At 42.7% G+C, this 17761-nt stretch overlaps 1 protein-coding gene across 1 annotated transcript in view; it reads left to right on the top strand.

Moving 5' to 3' along the window:
• Positions 1–17761, top strand: part of IL12RB2 (interleukin 12 receptor subunit beta 2) — a 74442-nt gene that overhangs the window by 20052 nt on the left and 36629 nt on the right. The window contains exons 7-8 of the mRNA XM_027536948.1: positions 4183–4262; positions 16508–16727. Of these exons, the coding sequence (XP_027392749.1) occupies positions 4183–4262; positions 16508–16727 (300 nt within the window). The remainder of the gene's footprint in view (positions 1–4182; positions 4263–16507; positions 16728–17761) is intronic.

The following is a 17761-nucleotide window of genomic DNA, read 5'->3' as shown; positions in this document are numbered from 1 at the left end:
AGTTTTCAGGTGAAGAAAACAACAACAGCTAAATTGACTGAGTGCTTAACATGTGTAAGCACTCTTACGTTCATTTAAATTCTCACAATAGCCCCATCTGATGTGTAGAATTATGATCCTCATTTGACAGATGAGGAACCTGGCTTAAGGACAAGTTAGCATTGTTCCAGAGAAGGCAATGGCACCCCACTCCAGTACTCTTGCATGGAAAACACCATGGACGGAAGAGCCTGGTGGGCTGCAGTCCATGGGGTCGCTAAGAGTCAGACACGACTGAGCGACTTCACTTTCACTTTCCACTTTCATGCATTGGAGAAGGAAATGGCAACCCACTCCAGTGTTCTTGCCTGGAGAATCCCAGGGGCGGGAGAGCCTGGTGGGCTGACGTCTATGGGGTCACACAGAGTCGGACACGACCGAAATGACTTAGCAGCAGTAGCAGCAGCAGCATTTTTCAGGATCACAGAGCCTGGATTTGCCCATAGAGGGCCTGGCTCTGGAGCTCACACTTTAACCACTGCACCAAAGCTAGTATGTCATGCGGCTGAGGAGGACATGAGACGTCACTGAATGGGCCCACATGGGGCCTGCCCATGGTATGTGCTAGGACATGTGCCCCCTCTCTGTCCTTCTTTCTCTTCTCCCCTTCCTGCCTGCTTGTCTTCTGCCATCCAGGTGGGACTTAGCTTTCTGGGAATTTCTAGCTGGTTAAATGGAACTTGCTGCTCTAGAAGGAACCCCAAGTTAGATTCACCCTAATATACTCTGAGGGTCACTGTTACGCAAGTTAGGTTGGCACAATTGAAGCCTGTTTTCAGGGATTGCTTCCATTGATTCCACCCCTGGCTGTAAATCAAAACAAAACTGATAGTGGGAGAAATAAAACTATTTCAGTTCAGTTCAGTTCAGTTCAGTCGATCAGTCGTGTCTGACTCTTTGTGACCCCATGAATTGCAGCACTCCAGGCCTCCCTGTCCATCACCAACTCCTGGAGTTCACTCAAACTCATGTCCATTGAGTCGGTGATGCCATCCAGACATCTCATCCTCTGTCGTCCCCTTCTCCTCCTGCCCCCAATCCCTCCCAGCATCAGAGTCTTTTCCAATGAGTCAACTCTTCTCATGAGGTGGCCAAAGTACTGGAGTTTCAGCTTTAGCATCATTCCTTCCAAAGAACACCCAGGGCTCATCTCCTTCAGAATGGACTGGTTGGATCTTCTTGCAGTCCAAGGGACTCTCAAGAGTCTTCTCCAACACCACAGTTCAAAAGCATCAATTCTTTGGCGCTCAGCCTTCTTCACAGTCCAACTCTCACATCCATACATGATCACTGGAAAAACCATAGCCTTGACTAGACGGACCTTTGTTGGCAAAGTAATGTCTCTGCTTTTGAATATGCTATCTAGGTTGGTCATAACTTTCCTTCCAAGGAGTAAGTGTCTTTTAATTTCATGGCTGCAATCACCATCTCCAGTGATTTCGGAGCCCAGAAAAATAAAGTCTGACACTGTTTCCACTGTTTCCCCATCTATTTCCCATGAAGTGATGGGACCAGATGCCTTGATCCTAGTTTTCTGAATGTTGAGCTTTAAGCCAACTTTTTCACTCTCCTCCTTCACTTTAATCAAGAGGCTTTTGAGTTCCTCTTCACTTTCTGCCATAAGGGTGGTGTCATCTGCATATCTGAGGTTATTGATATTTCTCCCGGCAATCTTGATTCCATCTTATACTTCTTCTAGCCCAGCATTTCTCATGATGTACTCTGCATATAAGTTAAATAAACAGGGTGACAATATACAGCCTTGACGTACTCCTTTTCCTATTTGGAACCAGTCTGTTGTTCCATGTCCAGTTCTAACTGTTGCTTCCTGACCTGCATACAGGTTTCTCAAGAGGCAGGTCAGGTGGTCTGGTATTCCCATCTCTTTCAGAATGTCCCACAGTTTATTGTGATCCACAAAGTCAAAGGCTTTGGCATAGTCAATAAAGCAGAAATAGATGTTCTTCTGGAACTCTCTTCCCTTTTCGATCATCCAGCGGATGTTGGCAATTTGATCTCTGGTTCCTCTACCTTTTCTAAAACCAGCTTGAACATTTGGAAGTTCACAGTTCACGTATTGCTGAAGCCTGGCTTGGAGAATTTTGAGCATTACTTTACTAGTGTATGCGATGAGTGCAATTGTGCGGTAGTTTGAGCATTCTTTGGCATTGCCTTTCTTTGGGATTGGGATGAAAATTTACCTTTTCCAGTCCTGTGGCCACGGCTGAGTTTTCCAAATTTGCTGACATATTGAGTGCAGCACTTTCACAGCATTATCTTTTGGGATTTGAAATAGCTCAACTGGAATTCCATCACCTCCACTAGCTTTGTTCATAGTGATGCTTTCTAAGGCCAACTTGACTTCACATTGCAGGATGTCTGGCTCTAGGTGAGTGATCACACCATCGTGATTATCTTGGTCATGAAGATCTTTTTTGTACAGTTCTTCTGTGTATTCTTGCCACCTCTTCTTAATATCTTCTGCTTCTGTTAGGTCCATACCATTTCTGTCCTTTATTGAGCCCATCTTTGCATGAAGTGTTCCCTTGGTATCTCTAATTTTCTTCAAGAGATCTCTGGTCTTTCCCATTCTGTTGTTTTCCTCTATTTCTTTGCATTGATCACTGAGGAAGGCTTTCTTATCTTTCCTTGCTATTCTTTGGAACTCTGCATTCAGATGCTTATATCTTTCCTTTTCTCCTTTGCTTTCCGCTTCTCTTCTTTTCACAGCTATTTGTAAGGCCTCCTCACACAGCCATTTTGCTTTTTTGCATTTCTTTTCCATGGGGATGGCCTTGATCACTGTCTCCTGTACAATGTCATGAACCTCCGTCCATAGTCCATCAGGCACTCTATCTATCAGATCTAGGCCCTTAAAATTTGTCACTTCCACTGTACAATCATAAGGGATTTGATTTAGGTCATACCTGAATGGTCTAGTGGTTTTCCCTACTTTCTTCAATTTAAGTCTGAATTTGGCAATAAGGAGTTCATGATCTGAGTCACAGTGAAAACTATTTCATGCACTGATAATACACATACACACTTAGACATAGGAGTTGATTATTCAGTTTCTTTTCAAAAAATATGTTCAGTTGACTTTCTCAAATTAAATCAGGTCATATTTGACCATTGTTTTATGGATTGGTGGTTATTTCTTTTACTAGTTCAGCCTGTGTTTCAGCATCAAGTAGATGAGATTGTCTGGTTTGTTCATTGCTTATTCATCATTTAACAAAGAGTAACTGGGAGCCTGTTACATTCTAAGCACTGCACTGGGTATGAGGAATGCTAAGATGAATGAGGGAGAAGGCAATGGCACCCCGCTTCAGTACTGTTGCCTGGAAAATCCCATGGATGGAGGAGCCTGGTAGGCTGCAGTCCATGGAGTCGCTAAGAGTCAGACATGACTGAGTGACTTCACTTTCACTTTCCACTTTCATGCATTGGAGAAGGAAATGGCAACCCACTCCAGTGTTCTTGCCTGGAGAAGCTTGGTAGGCTGCAGTCCATGGGGTCGCACAGAGTCGGACACGACTGAAGCGACTTAGCAGCAGCAGCAAGATGAATGAGACAGACTTCCTTACAAATAGATTATTGTCTAATGGTCATAAAACCAAATAATTATACTCCAACATAAATTCAGGAATGGAGATGAACACAAAGTTCAGCCTTTGTGTTTGTAATTTACAGGATTGAAAAATGTTTTCCTCATGATTTATGTCTGTTTTTCTGTTGAGAATTTTTTATGCATTCCAACAAAAAAGAATTAACCATGTATACTTTCTTTGAGTTATTTTACTAATACATGTTTAAGGGTAAGTTAAGAATGTAATGTCCCCTTGTCATTTTTAAAAGTTTGTTTTTAAGGTGATTATTTAGTCACACAGTCATGTTTGACTCTTTGTGACCCCATGGACTACAGCACTTTGTTTTTTATGACTTCTGTGGTCAAGCATGTTCATTATTTAACAAAAGGAAAAGGGAAATACTGGGACACAAAGAAAATTGAAATTATCCTATAATTCTACTCTCTTAGAATAGTTTAATCAATAACCAATTGACTTTTAAAGTTTTTACGTTGTGTATTTGTATATATGTATATATACATGAAGCTGTGGATTTTTTTCCCCTTCAAAACAGAGCCTATTGGGATGTTAAATGTCTGGTACATGAGACAGCACATTGACTACAATAGACAACAGATTTCTCTTTTCTGGAAGGTAAGTTTGCAGTGTCCACTTAAAATTCAGGAGAACTATATATTTAGTTTTTTTAATTGAGATATAATTGACATATGAAGAGAATTACATATTTGAACGGTAAGTTTCAAGGCCGAAGAACTTGTTCTATAGTTGCTTTGATATGAGGCTTCAGAGACTGTGTTGGAACTCATTTTCTCAGCCAGATCTTCACGATGGTTGACTTTATGTCATTTACTTTTCCAACACAAGGGTGAGGACTCTTTACTTCCTGCCTCCACGCAACCATATCTTTCCCTCATCCACTTCCAGTCAGATCAAGGTCTCTTCCCTTCCCAAACTGTGCCCATCCTGTGACCCCATTCCCCACACCTTCTCTTCTGATTCTGTTCTCCTCTCTGCCATTCCTCCCACCCAACAGATACAATATGCCCTGCAGTGACCACCTCACTTTTTCATTTTAGGGGAGGGTAAAGCTGTGGATATAGATATTTAGGAATATGTTTTCTATGGTCATTGAAAAGTGAGTGGGTGGAAAGTAAGCGCCTCTACCTCAGGAATACTAATAATAGTAGAAAATAAGAGAAATAGGAATAGAAAACAGCCTTTCTTCAGGAATAGTAGTAAAACAGTGGTAAACAGAACAACCTTCCAGCAAACAATGAGGCCTAATGTTATGACAGAATGTAAAAGTTTCACAAAGTGCTGAAAGCTGGCATTATCATTTCAACTTAACCCTTACAAAAACCCTAAGAGATACATACTAGTATCCCCACTAACACATGAAAAAAACTGAGAGCCCAAAAAAGGAGGTTTTTCACAAAGTCAACCACCTACTAAGTGCAGGGCTGGGACTAAAACCCCATCCAGAGCTCTTTCTGCTATAGTATGACTCATTTTGCCCCCCAAAATATATATATTGTTTGAATTGAGCTACTGATTGGCATGTTTATAAGAAAAGGTTTTATTTCTCAAAACCTATGTCCTTTTTACAACATGTCTTCCAGTTAAGGGTAAATAAACAGTTTTGGAATTATGCAGCTGACAAGCATGAAACTAGAAGTCAGAGTAATAAAGTCCTCTGATGGGGTTAGCATGATAGATTTTGATAATCACGGTCTTCTTCAATTTTAAGAAATGAGCTCTTTCTCCCTCTTTCCCTTTCTCTCTCTCACACATAGAATCTCTGGTATAAAAGGAGACTACTGTAAATAGCTTGGTGAGTCATTATCAAGTTCTTCACTTTGAAACTAAAACTGCAGCTTAAAATTTATCTTAAAAAATGAATTTTTAATAGCAAGATTATTCTTAAAGCAAGGCATTTAGAGCAACCGCAATTTGTAAATAGTATAGAAGAACCTAGCTCAATTCCTGGCTGTTGGTTTTCATTTTCACAAGTAAGCAACTGGTTAAAATGCAAATTCTTCATCCCGTAAAGATCCCTCCTCCAAAAATGTCCTTTACAGTTATCTGAAAATATGCTGTTCTGGTCCCATTTCATTCCTCTCAACTCTGGGGTTTCTCTTGGTAGAATGAGGGTAATGATCAAAGTACCTGCAGAATTCAAGGTTGGGGGTGGAGGCACAAGTAAATGACAAGGTGTAAACCCAGAAAAATCACTGGGGCTGCCAAGGTAAATTAGATGGTACCGCAACATTTTTCTCATAACAGTGTAAGCAACATACCCAGTGCTAGACCTGTGTTTCTTTCTGTCACAAAGAGCATTTAGAACAGGCGTAAGCAGGACACCCTGAAACCAGCCTCAGAGCAAAGTCAAAATAACGATTTGTTAGCAAACAGGTAATGTTTAGCAAACTTCCATATGCAGATTCCTCTCTGCTGCTCATCTTAATTTTGTCCCTGTTTCTTACAAAGCTTTAGGTTCTAAAATGAAGTCTTGAAATTCAAAAGGACTTCAAAACTCTTCTGGTCCACCCTATCTCTCATGAACATTGCTCCTAGTCCAGCCGGGACAGACAGATGTCTCTGCTAGGACCTTCTGGGACAGGAAGAACTGCTCTGGAGACAGCCCACCTTGATGGCATCTCTTGTCTATAAGTTCAGTTCAGTTCAGTTCAGTCGCTCAGTTGTGTCCAACTCTTTGTGACCCCATGAATCGTAGCAAAAGGTTTTCTTCTGTGGAGCCAAAATTGTGTGCCCAAGAAGGATCTTTTGGACCGGAACGGATTTGAATAAGAAACCAAAAATGTAAAAACTAGAAGCTTCTACAACCTTATGCTAGATGGTGGTCATGAAAGGGCACCTTCAAAACCTTTGGCAATTGTCCACCCTGAAAAAGGAGAGTTGGAGCCAGCCTTTTTGTTTTACAGGGTTGTTACAGGACTTAGTCCCTGGTCCTTCCCAGGTGGCGCTAGTGGTAAAGAACCCTCCTGCCAATGCAGGAAACATAAGAGATTTGGGTTCTGACCCCTGGGTTGGGAAGATTCCCCTGGAGAAGGAAATGGCAACCCATTCCAGTTTTCTTGCCTGGAGAGTTCCAGGGACAGAGGAGCCTAGCAGGCTACAGCGCATAGGGTCACACAGAATCAGACACAAATGAAGTGACTTAGCACATGCACACACAGGACTTAGTCTTTTTCTGTTGAATCCTGGATTTCTTCAACGGCCCTACACAGGAAGTGGCAATTAAATCCTGCCCAGAGTTACTGAGATGAGTGGTTCTGCTCTGAGCTCCAGAACCACGAATCCCAGACCTCTAGAGCCAAAGGGCATTTAAGCAGCATGCAGTTACAGCAATCATTTTACAAACACGGAAACTGCAGTCTGGGGAGGGGAAGCTATTTCTCACAAGGATTTCTGTAATGTGGTGCCTGCTGCTGGGAGCCCTTCCTGAGTGGAATACTGCCCTTCTGTTTGGAAACACTCCCATTCCTCCGACTGGGGATTCCTCTTGCCGCCCTCAGGCAGGACTGGGAGCTGACAGGGCAGTGCTGTGACAGGAGGAACTCATCAAAACCTCAGAACAGCCTGCAGCCAGATCAGGTGCTTTGTGGTGGGGCCCAGTCAGACCTTACTGGGGAAGGGAAGCGAAGACATGCGTGTGGTGGGTGATTTTTCTTTTCTAACTTTGATCAATACTGGGAAACCCAATGAAAGGGACACCCCGCCACTGCAGAGGGGAATTCAGGGCTTCAGCACCAAAGGAAGCCCCAAGTAAAACCCCGTCAGCCTGTGAACACAGAGAGAGCACGTTTCTCTTGCGGCTGGGGAAATGAGAGATGACCTTTCATTTCTCTAGTATGTTTACACTAGAGAAGAACAACTTGATGCTGAATGGGTACAGCCCAGGTGTGTGCTGAGGGTGGGGGCAGGGGTGGGTGGAGGGAGGGGAGACGGGTCCGTGGTGAGGATGTGAGTGTCTGGAGTGGTGTGTCTGCATGTGTGTTGTGTGTGTGTGAATGCACATGTGTATGAATGCATGTGAATTTTGTATTCGTGGGAGGGATCTGATTGTGTGGGTGTGCAGATATGAGTATGTGTGTGATTGTGCAGGCATGTATGCTGTGCATGTATGTAAGTGTTTTAGTCACATCTAATAAAACACCATAGTTTGGGGGCTTGTAAATAGCAGAGATCAATTTCTCACAGTTCTGGATGCTGGAAGTCTGAGATCTGGCTCCCAGCATGGTTAGGTAAGGGCCCTCTTCTGGATTGCAGACTTCTCCTGCGTCCTCACATGGTGACATGGTGGAAGGGGCTAGACAGCTGTCCGGGGTCTTAGAGAGTGCTGATCCCATCCATGGGTGCTCCACCCTTATGACCTAATCAACTCACAGAGGCCCCACCTCCTGACACCATCACATTAGGTGTGAAATTCCAGGGTGTGAATCACCATTGCAGTGAGTGAGTGTAAAGGCGTGAATGTGTGGAAGATGGGTGTGTGGGGTGTATGTGGGTGTGAGTGTGGGTGAGTATGTGTGGGTCTGTGAGTGTGGGGGTTGGGTGTGAATGTGAGCATCTACATGTGTGTCTATTTATGAATGTGAGTGTGAGTGTGTTGAGGGTGGAGAACACAGCTGTTGTTCTGGTTCCTATGTAGTTCCTCATTTTCCCACACCTTGGTTTCTCCTAAAAGCTACATTTCCTCAAAAGTATTCCATACTGTTTTTTGCCATAGCTTTTTTTTTTTTTTTAATTTTTGGTCACACCACACGGCTTGTGAGATCTTAGCTCCTCGACCAGGGATTGAACCTGCAGTAAAAGCATGGAGTCCTAACTGCTGGACCACTAAGGAAGTCCCCATAGTTGCTTTTAAGAGAAAAAGTACTTTCTATGTTGAAGCCAAAAAATTGAGCCTAATCTATGAATACAGCAAAAACACCTGGGTATTGTCAAAACAGTAAATGCGGTGGTAGAAAATGTGGCTGTGTCACCAACAGCCCCAGTGTTGGATGAGAGCCCTTCACAAGGGGTCACCAATTCTTTCCCTCACATTCTAACATCCCCTTCTGCACAGACTTTCACATCATTTCCTTTGCTTTGACCAGTTATTTCCATCTGTGATTCCAGTACACTTTTCCTTCAGTTAATTCAGCTTCCATCCTTTAAGAAGAAAGTCACTTTGAATATAAGCCTTTGACTGTGTGGATCACAATAAACTGTGGGACATTCTGAAAGAGATGGGAATACCAGACCACCTGACCTGCCTCTTGAGAAACCTGTATGCAGGTCAGGAAGCAACAGTTAGAACTGGACATGGAACAACAGACTGGTTCCAAATAGGAAAAGGAGTACGTCAAGGCTGTATATTGTCACCCTGTTTATTTAACTTATATGCAGAGTACATCATGAGAAACGCTGGACTGGAAGAAACACAAGCTGGAATCAAGATTGCCGGGAGAAATATCAATAACCTCAGATATGCAGATGACACCACCCTTATGGCAGAAAGTGAAGAGGAACTAAAAAGCCTCTTGATGAAAGTGAAAGAGGAGAGTGAAAAAGTTGGCTTAAAGCTCAACATTCAGAAAACGAAGATCATGGCATCTGGTCCCATCACTTCATGGGAAATAGATGGGGAAACAGTGGAAACAGTGTCAGACTTTATTTTTCTGTGCTCCAAAATCACTACAGATGGTGACTGCAGCCATGAAATTAAAAGACGCTTACTCCTTGGAAGGAAAGTTATGACCAACCTAGATAGCATATTCAAAAGCAGAGACATTAGGTCCGTCTAGTCAAGGCTATGGTTTTTCCTGTGGTCATGTATGGATGTGAGAGTTGGACTGTGAAGAAGGCTGAGCACCAAAGAATTGATGCTTTTGAACTGTGGTGTTGGAGAAGACTCTTGAGAGTCCCTTGGACTGCAAGGAGATCCAACCAGTCCCTTCTGAAGGAGATGAGCCTTGGGATTTCTTTGGAAGGAATGATGCTGAAGCTGAAACTCCAGTACTTTGGCCACCTCATGTGAAGAGTTGACTCATTGTAAAAGACTCTGATGCTGGGAGGGATTGGGGGCAGGAGGAGAAGGGGACAACAGAGGATGAGATGGCTGGATGGCATCACTGACTCGATGGGCATGAGTCTGAGTGAACTCCGGGAGTTGGTGATGGACAGGGAGGCCTGGTGTGCTGTGATTCATGGGGTCGCAAAGAGTCAGACACGACTGAGCGACTGATCTGATCTGATCTGATCTGACATATGAAAAGATACGACAGTGGGTTAAAGCCACATTACCCTTTCCAGTTTCCTCTGTCAGTTTCTTCAGAGTCCTCTCACTGTCTGAAGCATGGCTAATCATAAACTTTCTGAAGTTTAGGTTTAGACCATGGGTCTGGAAGAGAAATGTCTGTGTGCAGATGGAGCTGAATTCCCTTCTTCATTCACTCACTCCCTCGTTTGTTCATCCACGCGAACAAGTACATTAAAGCCCCTCTTTAGGCCTAGAGCCCATGTTGTATGCAGGGACATGGACGTGAACAAGCCAGGGGCAGGCTCCATGTCCTTGAGCTCACCATCCAGCAGAGGAGGACAGAAATGCAGAGGGGATGGTGAGGGTCTTCGGGTGTTAAGAAGGAGTTCAAGGTTCAGCTGAGGGGACTATGACCAGGGAGGGGATGGGTGAGGAGTCAGGACCTTTCAGAAGGTAATACTGGCAGTTTCAGCATCTCCCATTCTCTGTGCAGCTAACGTGGTGAACCATAGACCAAAGTGAAGCTCAGGCGATGAGTCACTGCAGTTAAAGAGACAGAGCGTCAGGAAGACACAAGGGACGGGAGGGTCTACACATGGAAAGATAGGCCCACAATCAGAATCCATGTGAGCACCTGCTTGTAGTTTATTTGGTTGAAAGGATTTGGAGGTGTGGGTAAAATGAGTCAGCAGTCTAGTTGCTGAGGATTAAATAGGGTGAAGTTTTTGTTTGTTTAAACTGAGTTTTAAGGATAAAATCTTTTGGAATATTTAAAAGCTTTAGAAAATATCATGTATTTTCCCTTAAATTGTTTATATTGATTCTGTCCAGGTGTTATTACAGTTTTCTGACTTAAAAAAATACGAGAAGGTAATATTGGAGCTCCCCAGAAGAACAAATTAGTCAGGACAAGGGTGGGAGAACATTTGCTGGGAAGACCTCAGGGGGACATGGCTTTGGCATGTACAGAATCACATTAGTGAAGTGCTATCCCATAGAAATATTAGGTTGGCCAAAAAGTTCATTCAGCATAAGAGGGCACACAAACCTGAACAAACTTTTTGGCCAACCCAGTATAAAGCAAGCCACAGATGCAAGCCATATGTGTAATTTCAAACTTTCTCATGGCCACATTTTAGGAAATTAAAAAAAACAGATGGAGTTAATTTTAATAGTATGTATCACTTAACACAGGTTTATTGGGAATGTTATCATTTCAACATGTAATCAATTTAAAAATTACTAATGATCTATCTTGGGGCTTCTCTCATGGCTCAGTGGTAAAAAATCCACCTGCCAACGCAGGAGACTCGGGTTTGATCCCCAGGTTGGGAAGATCCCTAGGAGAAGGACATGGCAACTCACTCCAGTATTTTTGCCTGGAGAATCCCAGGGACAGAGGAGCCTGGCAGGCTACAGTCCATAGGGTCGCAGAGTCAGACACAACTGAAGCGACTGAGCACGCACACATGCACGTGTCTATTAAGTGCCAGTACGGCACAGAGGCCAAGAGCTCACCCTCCAGATGGCACCCCATCCTAGGTTAGGATAGCTTCATTTCAAAGGCTACATGGCTCCCTCCTGTAGTGAGCAAGATTCCTAAGCCTTGACAAGCAGGAAAGGAGAGATGGGGAAACGCTTGTTTCCAAAAGTGGGGAAAAGATTGAGCAGGGAAAAGACTCACTTGTTAAAAGAAGTAATTCATTTTGATAAATAGCTACCCTCAAACCATAGAAGACAAGGAGAAAGAGAAAAGAGCCAGCCCCATACTAGTTAACAGCACAGCTTCAGAAAGACAGTTGAGATCAGAAGCAGCTTGTTTAGTACATTCACTTGGTTTCTTTCTCCCTGTCTTTGTCTTGGGTGAATGAAGAGTGTTCCAGCCTGTATCACATAGCACTGAAGCCATGAATTCTTTGGCCTCCTCTTATGAAAGGGATTCAATAAAAGTAGGAAGTATTATTTGTAACCTGGTTTATATTGATGGAGGACAAAGGTCTATTGTGAATCCCCAGGGAAGATTGGCTGCCAGGAGCCTTATGTAATTATAGGAGCTATACAACATCAGAATCAATATTTAAATACAAAAGCAGCAGATGGGAAGATTAGTTTTGTTGCAGTATTCAACTCTTTCTCCTTCCCTTTCCCAGCCCTGTCCCAACACAGGCTGGCACAGAATTGCTGCAGATGCTTTCAGACAGAACAGGTTGCTTTCCCTTGCTTGCTGGTCACACATGCTATACCAGCTGCAATGCAGGGAATTTGGATTGGATAGCAGAATGTGGTCAGTGACAAAGATAAGAGTAAGTAGCAGAGAATTAACAGAACATAGAAAACACAGACGCAAGGGGGGTTAAAGCTTGCTCTTAAAAAGTTTCCATTATTTTGCTGTTTTCCAGCTATAAAACAAGATAGAAATCATTATGCCAGGGTAACTGCCAGAAGGTAAATCAGTTCAGAGTAACAGAACACCTGGGGAATGTCTACTGAGTGCCAGCATGACAGCAGTTTAAGACCTCATCCTCCAGGTAGAGCAGCTGTGCTACCTGGGTTCAAGTTCCAGCTTTACCACTTGCTGGCTGTGTGTCCTTGAGCATGGTGCTCAACCTCTCTGTGCCTTATGAGCACAGTGTAGATAATAACAGCATATACTACATGAGATTGCTATGAAAACTAAAGAGAGAATTGTGAAAAGTGTTTGCAAGGTCATTGTTAGGAGGCAAACACTGTATGTGACACTAAGGATGCAAAAATAAACTGACAGGCTAATGGGGAAAACAGATCCACAGATAGAAATTTCCAGTACAGTGATTTTCAAACCTTCCAGGTAAAGACTGTCCTTACTTTGAACTAGGGTTGCTGAAGGCAGTCGTAAGTTGAAGTATTCAGGCTTAAACCCACAAATGGTATATATACTTTGTAGTCAACTGTGTGATATTGGTGAGACTTCCACAGGGAGCTGTGGTATATGCCAGGTTAAGAATAATAGAAGATTCATAGAAGAGCCATAAGGGTAAAGTGCCAATCATGATGATTTTTATATTAGAGTGAATAAACAGTACCCACCAAGTGTCTTCACATCTGTCATGCACCAAACACGTTTTGAAACAGTCTGCTTCCCTTAGGTCACTGAATCCTCCAATACACCTGTGCTGCACAAAGAATTATCCTCACTTTACATGTGAGGAAACTGAGGCTCAGAGAGTTGAAACAGCTTGCCCAAGGTCACACAGCTGCTAAGTGGTGGAACAGAAAAGTCAAAGATCTGTCCTAATAACAAGAACCAAGTCAGCAGTGTTTCAGAACCCAAAAGAAAAAAAAAAAAAAAAAACCTCACAGATAAAGCTGTGATTAGTAAATGTTCAAACTCCTCAGCTTTCCAAAGGGTCTTGATTACAGGCGCTCTTCTCTGATATAGGCTAAACTCTACCAGTTTTTAAAAAGTTATTTTTTGCCTGAAGAGAAATTCAGAAGTAAAATAGTACTTTATTGTCAGTACAGTAGTTTTTAAGTCCTAAGAGGAAATGCTTTATCAATTCACAGAAACGCCTTTCCTATAATACACTTTAAAACAGAAACGGGGCAATGCATTCTGAAATGCATCAGACTTTGTGCTTTCTTGGATTGCATTCACCAAGTTATTTTTGATTCTGAAAGCCTTTTCAGGCAGCAGAATTATTATAACGGTTTATAAGGGAGCTCACTCCTTGCTCTTTGGACAAACCAAAGTCAGAAAGGCTAAGTTCACCAAGTTTAGGTCATTTTCCACAGGACAGAGCAGAAAGAAAACTGAAGGGAGAGAAGCAGTGGACACATTTTTCTTCTTAGTGTATTCTTACCAGTAGAAGAAGGTGACGACAGTAATATCACTGGCTGAAATCTGCTCTTAGCACTGTCCAAGAAGGGACAAGAAGTACCCTGTCTTTGTGATGTTCACAGGGATCCCTGGCTCAATAGGAGTATCTCCTTCATCTCTCACATCCACCAGGGGGCGCACTAAAATCTCACATTACTATGGGGACAAGTTTATTTCTTAATCTCTCTTGAGCTTTAGCACTCTCATCAGAATAGGGAGTGTCACATTTACTGTGACACTCATTGTAGAGCTCCTGATTCATGGTATGGCCCAATAAATGATAGATTCCCCCTTCTCACCCACCCAAATAAACACTAGAGGAAAAAATAAGTTTATCTGAAAAGACCCAGCTGGCTCATCAGGCCAAGGTTCTTTTTGTTTCAGAACTTGTCCCCCTTCTGACTCAGAGCCTGTCGGCTCTGGAGAAAGAATTCTGGATCTCCACCCTCCCCAAATTACCAACCTCATGCCCACTATTGATGTTCCACATCAGAGCATACCACAGCCACACAATTACAGAGGCTGCTTTGCAACTCTGGGCCAGAAGGGTGACTGAGGACCCAACTACGCAATATGGCGCCTGTACTCACCAACTGTCTCAGGCTTGCCAATAGAAGGAGTAGCGAGTCAGAGTGGAGGGGTCATGAGTCTGGAGGTCAGGAGCCCTTGATTCCACTCAGCTCCTCCATCTGTCTCTTGAGTGGACTTAAGCAAATCATCTCGTGTCCCTGGGACTTAGTTTCCTCTGTTGATAAAATGAAACACTGAATTAATTGTTCATCTGGAGAATCCCCTCCAGTTCTGCTCTTCTGGTATTCTATTCTAGCTCTTATTAAAACTGGAATAATTATTCCATTATTTAATTCTGTTGTTATTCCATTCCCTTAGAGCCAGGTTAATCCACAGGTGATGGATTATGTACATGGTTTGCAAACTTAATGTTACCTAATTTTTTTAACTAACCTAATCACACTGTTTTCAGGTGCTTCAGGAGACCGCCTGCCTGCTGGCTAAATACTTGTTTCCCCACTGACTCACTGAACTCATTGAATCTTTTATTCTATGGACCTTGCTAGACAAGTTAGGTCCATTTTCCAGTTTGGTTAAGGAGATTAGTTAACTGATTGATGTTAACCTTTATCCCCAAACTTGAGTTTGACATTTTATACAAGCACAAGTCAAGGGATACCATGTTCCTTTGTCTAACTTGTTGGCCCCATCTTCATTTTCTCACTGATATTTGCAGCTCAAAAATATGGGATCTGAAGAGAAAATGCAAGATAGGTCCAGGCCCTTCGCTGCCCTCCTTCACTCATCTTTCCAACCTACACCTCTGCTTACCAGATCACTGGGATCAGATAGATTTCCACAGCAGTCACTACGTAGGTTCATTGGACCCAGGAGGACTTGACATTTCCCCCCTTCTGTTAGCATTCTACCATTGGATTGCATGAGATTACCAAGGTGTCTGTGAAGGACAATGAGGGGGCCATAATAGAGGCTGTTTCCCTATTTGCCTCCTGGGTCCCTGGCAAGAATGAGGAGTTTTGTGAGCGCCAACTCTTGGGAAGTACATTTGGGTGCTACCCTCTGGAGCTACCAAAGAGACAAGTAGGGAAGGATGGAGTGAGAGAGACCTGATCGAATGGTCTTCCCTACCCAGCTTTTACTTATTTATCTTTTTTTTTTTCTTCTGTGGCCAAGGGCATGTTTATTAATAACAGTTCAGAACATCACAATGTCAAAAGCACTCACTTGTTTTAATCCACACAAGATCAGCTGTGATGGACACTTGCCCCACCAAAACTTTGTGGTTCTTGCCAGGACACAGGATGTCTTATAGGGAAAAGCTGAACGTGCACCCCAAAATGCCCCCAGCCACATGGCATTCACCCATTGCATTGACCATGTTTTATGATCGAGTCTTGGCCCTTGTGGATCCAGAAAGGCACCTAGGACATGACCTGCATCATTCAAGCTCCCAGAGCCTGAAATATGAAAAAGCTGGCTGTTCATGCATTAATTTATAGTGAGAATTGCAGCTGTTGGGCCAACCAGAAGGCCTGAGTCAGCAGATAGGAGCATCCTCTTGCAGCATGCTAATTATTTCAGAAGCCAAATTATAATCAGAAGGCCAGTTTTTTCACTTAAAGTGGAAGATACAAATTCTAAATGAAGCAGATATTCATATTAACCCAGCCTCTCCTGACAGATAAAAGACATAGGATACCAAATTATTAAAAGATGGCTTAGGAGCAGGAAACCAGAAAAAGGGGCATTTGCCAACCCTAAGGTGTGTTTTTCAGCATCTTGAGGTCACGCCACACCCCATGAAAGGAAGAGCCTTGCAAGAAAACTGTGATGCTTAAGTCTGGTGAGCATTGCCTTTCTCTCCCTACACTAGGCATGGACAGGCACTGCCAACACAGGCTTGGGCAACTCTCCATTTCCAGTGATTCTGTTTCTCATGGTCCTTGTCTAACAGGGTTACAATACAAAGAATTAGTTTTATGCTTACTTTCTGGGATTGTTCCCAAACAATTCTTTAAGAATTAACTTTTTAAAAATGTTAACTGATTGTTTTCTATAAGTGGTGGAGCTTGGTGGAGCATAAGTGTGTGGTGGAAGAAATGAAAAAATGTAAAAAAAAGGTCACTCTAGTGTAGTCACCTGCTGCAGGCAGTCATGAGGTCCTAGCATAGAGCATCCAGTGACCTTGTCTGAGAGTACACAGTAAGTAAGTGTGTTTTGTTGCAGAATCTGAGTCTATCGGAAGCAAGAGGAAAAATCCTCCACTATCAAGTGACCTTGCAGAAGGTGGCAGGAGGGGAAATCACACTACAGAACATCACAGAACACACTTCCTGGACCTGGGTAATTCCCAGAACTGGGAACTGGGCTGCGGCTGTGTCTGCAGCTAACTCGAAAGGCAGTTCCCTGCCCACTCGCATTAACATAACGGATCTGTGTGGGGCAGGTAAGTACCAAATTTTCTTTAATATTGTTTGTAGGAAACTGTCTTCCTAATCTCTTAGCTCATTCAGGCCCAGCTCAGGGCCTGGTATGAGTAGCACAGGAGTGTAGACTTTGAAATTAACAGGTTTCAAAGGCTGTCTGAAATTTCCTTTTAGCCAGTGAGTATCCAAATGAATTAACACCTCTGAGCTTCAATTTCCTCCTCTCTAAACTAGGAATTACATTACCTGAATTGCAGGTCATTGTGAGTTTAAATACAGAGACTAATAAATACATAATAGGTGTTTGGGGTTTCCCTGGTGGCTCAGCTGGTAAAGAACCCCTTGCCAATGCAAGACGCACAGGTTCGATCCCTGGGTCAGGAAGATCCCCTGGAGGAGGAAATGGAAACCATTTGCTTGGGAAGTCTCATGGAGAGAGGAGACTGGTGGACTGGAGTCCATGGGGTCACAAAGAGTCGAAGATGACTGAGAGTATGCACACACATATAAACAATAAATGTTAGTTATGGAAATATTCATTAAATTGAACACTAATATCTTGCTAATTTTTCCATGAGCAAGAGTAATATGTGTTGTCAAGTTCTAGAAAAAGCATACCTATAGTCAAAACATGTTTGAAAACCAATAATATTAAAATGAAATTCTGACTGTAAGGAACTATAGTACAATATTGCTATACTATAGCTCTTTATTATTCAAATTTAGATATGTATCCAATTATCTACATTGAAAACCTCCCAGCTAGCTAGACATATTTTATAGTCACATCCTCTGAAAGCTACCTTGTCAGGATTAAAGCTGATAATTAGTGAAGAAAATAGATACTAAAACTATTTTCAAGACCTGTATTATAAAAGTATTTTAGTCAAGATTGTCGGCCTAACTTTTTCAAAAAATGCCTGATAGAATAAAACTCTATAATTAGATTCTTCCTTAAAATTCAGTGTAACAGTTTATCCACACTGGGGTCTGAAAGTGAAAGTCACTCAGTGGTGTCCAACTCTTTGCAGTCCATGGAATTCTCCAGGCCAGA

This window comes from Bos indicus x Bos taurus, chromosome 3 (genome assembly GCF_003369695.1).
Source record: "Bos indicus x Bos taurus breed Angus x Brahman F1 hybrid chromosome 3, Bos_hybrid_MaternalHap_v2.0, whole genome shotgun sequence".
NCBI lineage: Eukaryota > Metazoa > Chordata > Mammalia > Artiodactyla > Bovidae > Bos > Bos indicus x Bos taurus.
The sequence above is the reverse complement of the archived record's forward strand: the minus strand, read 5'-3'. Positions and strand labels throughout refer to the sequence as shown.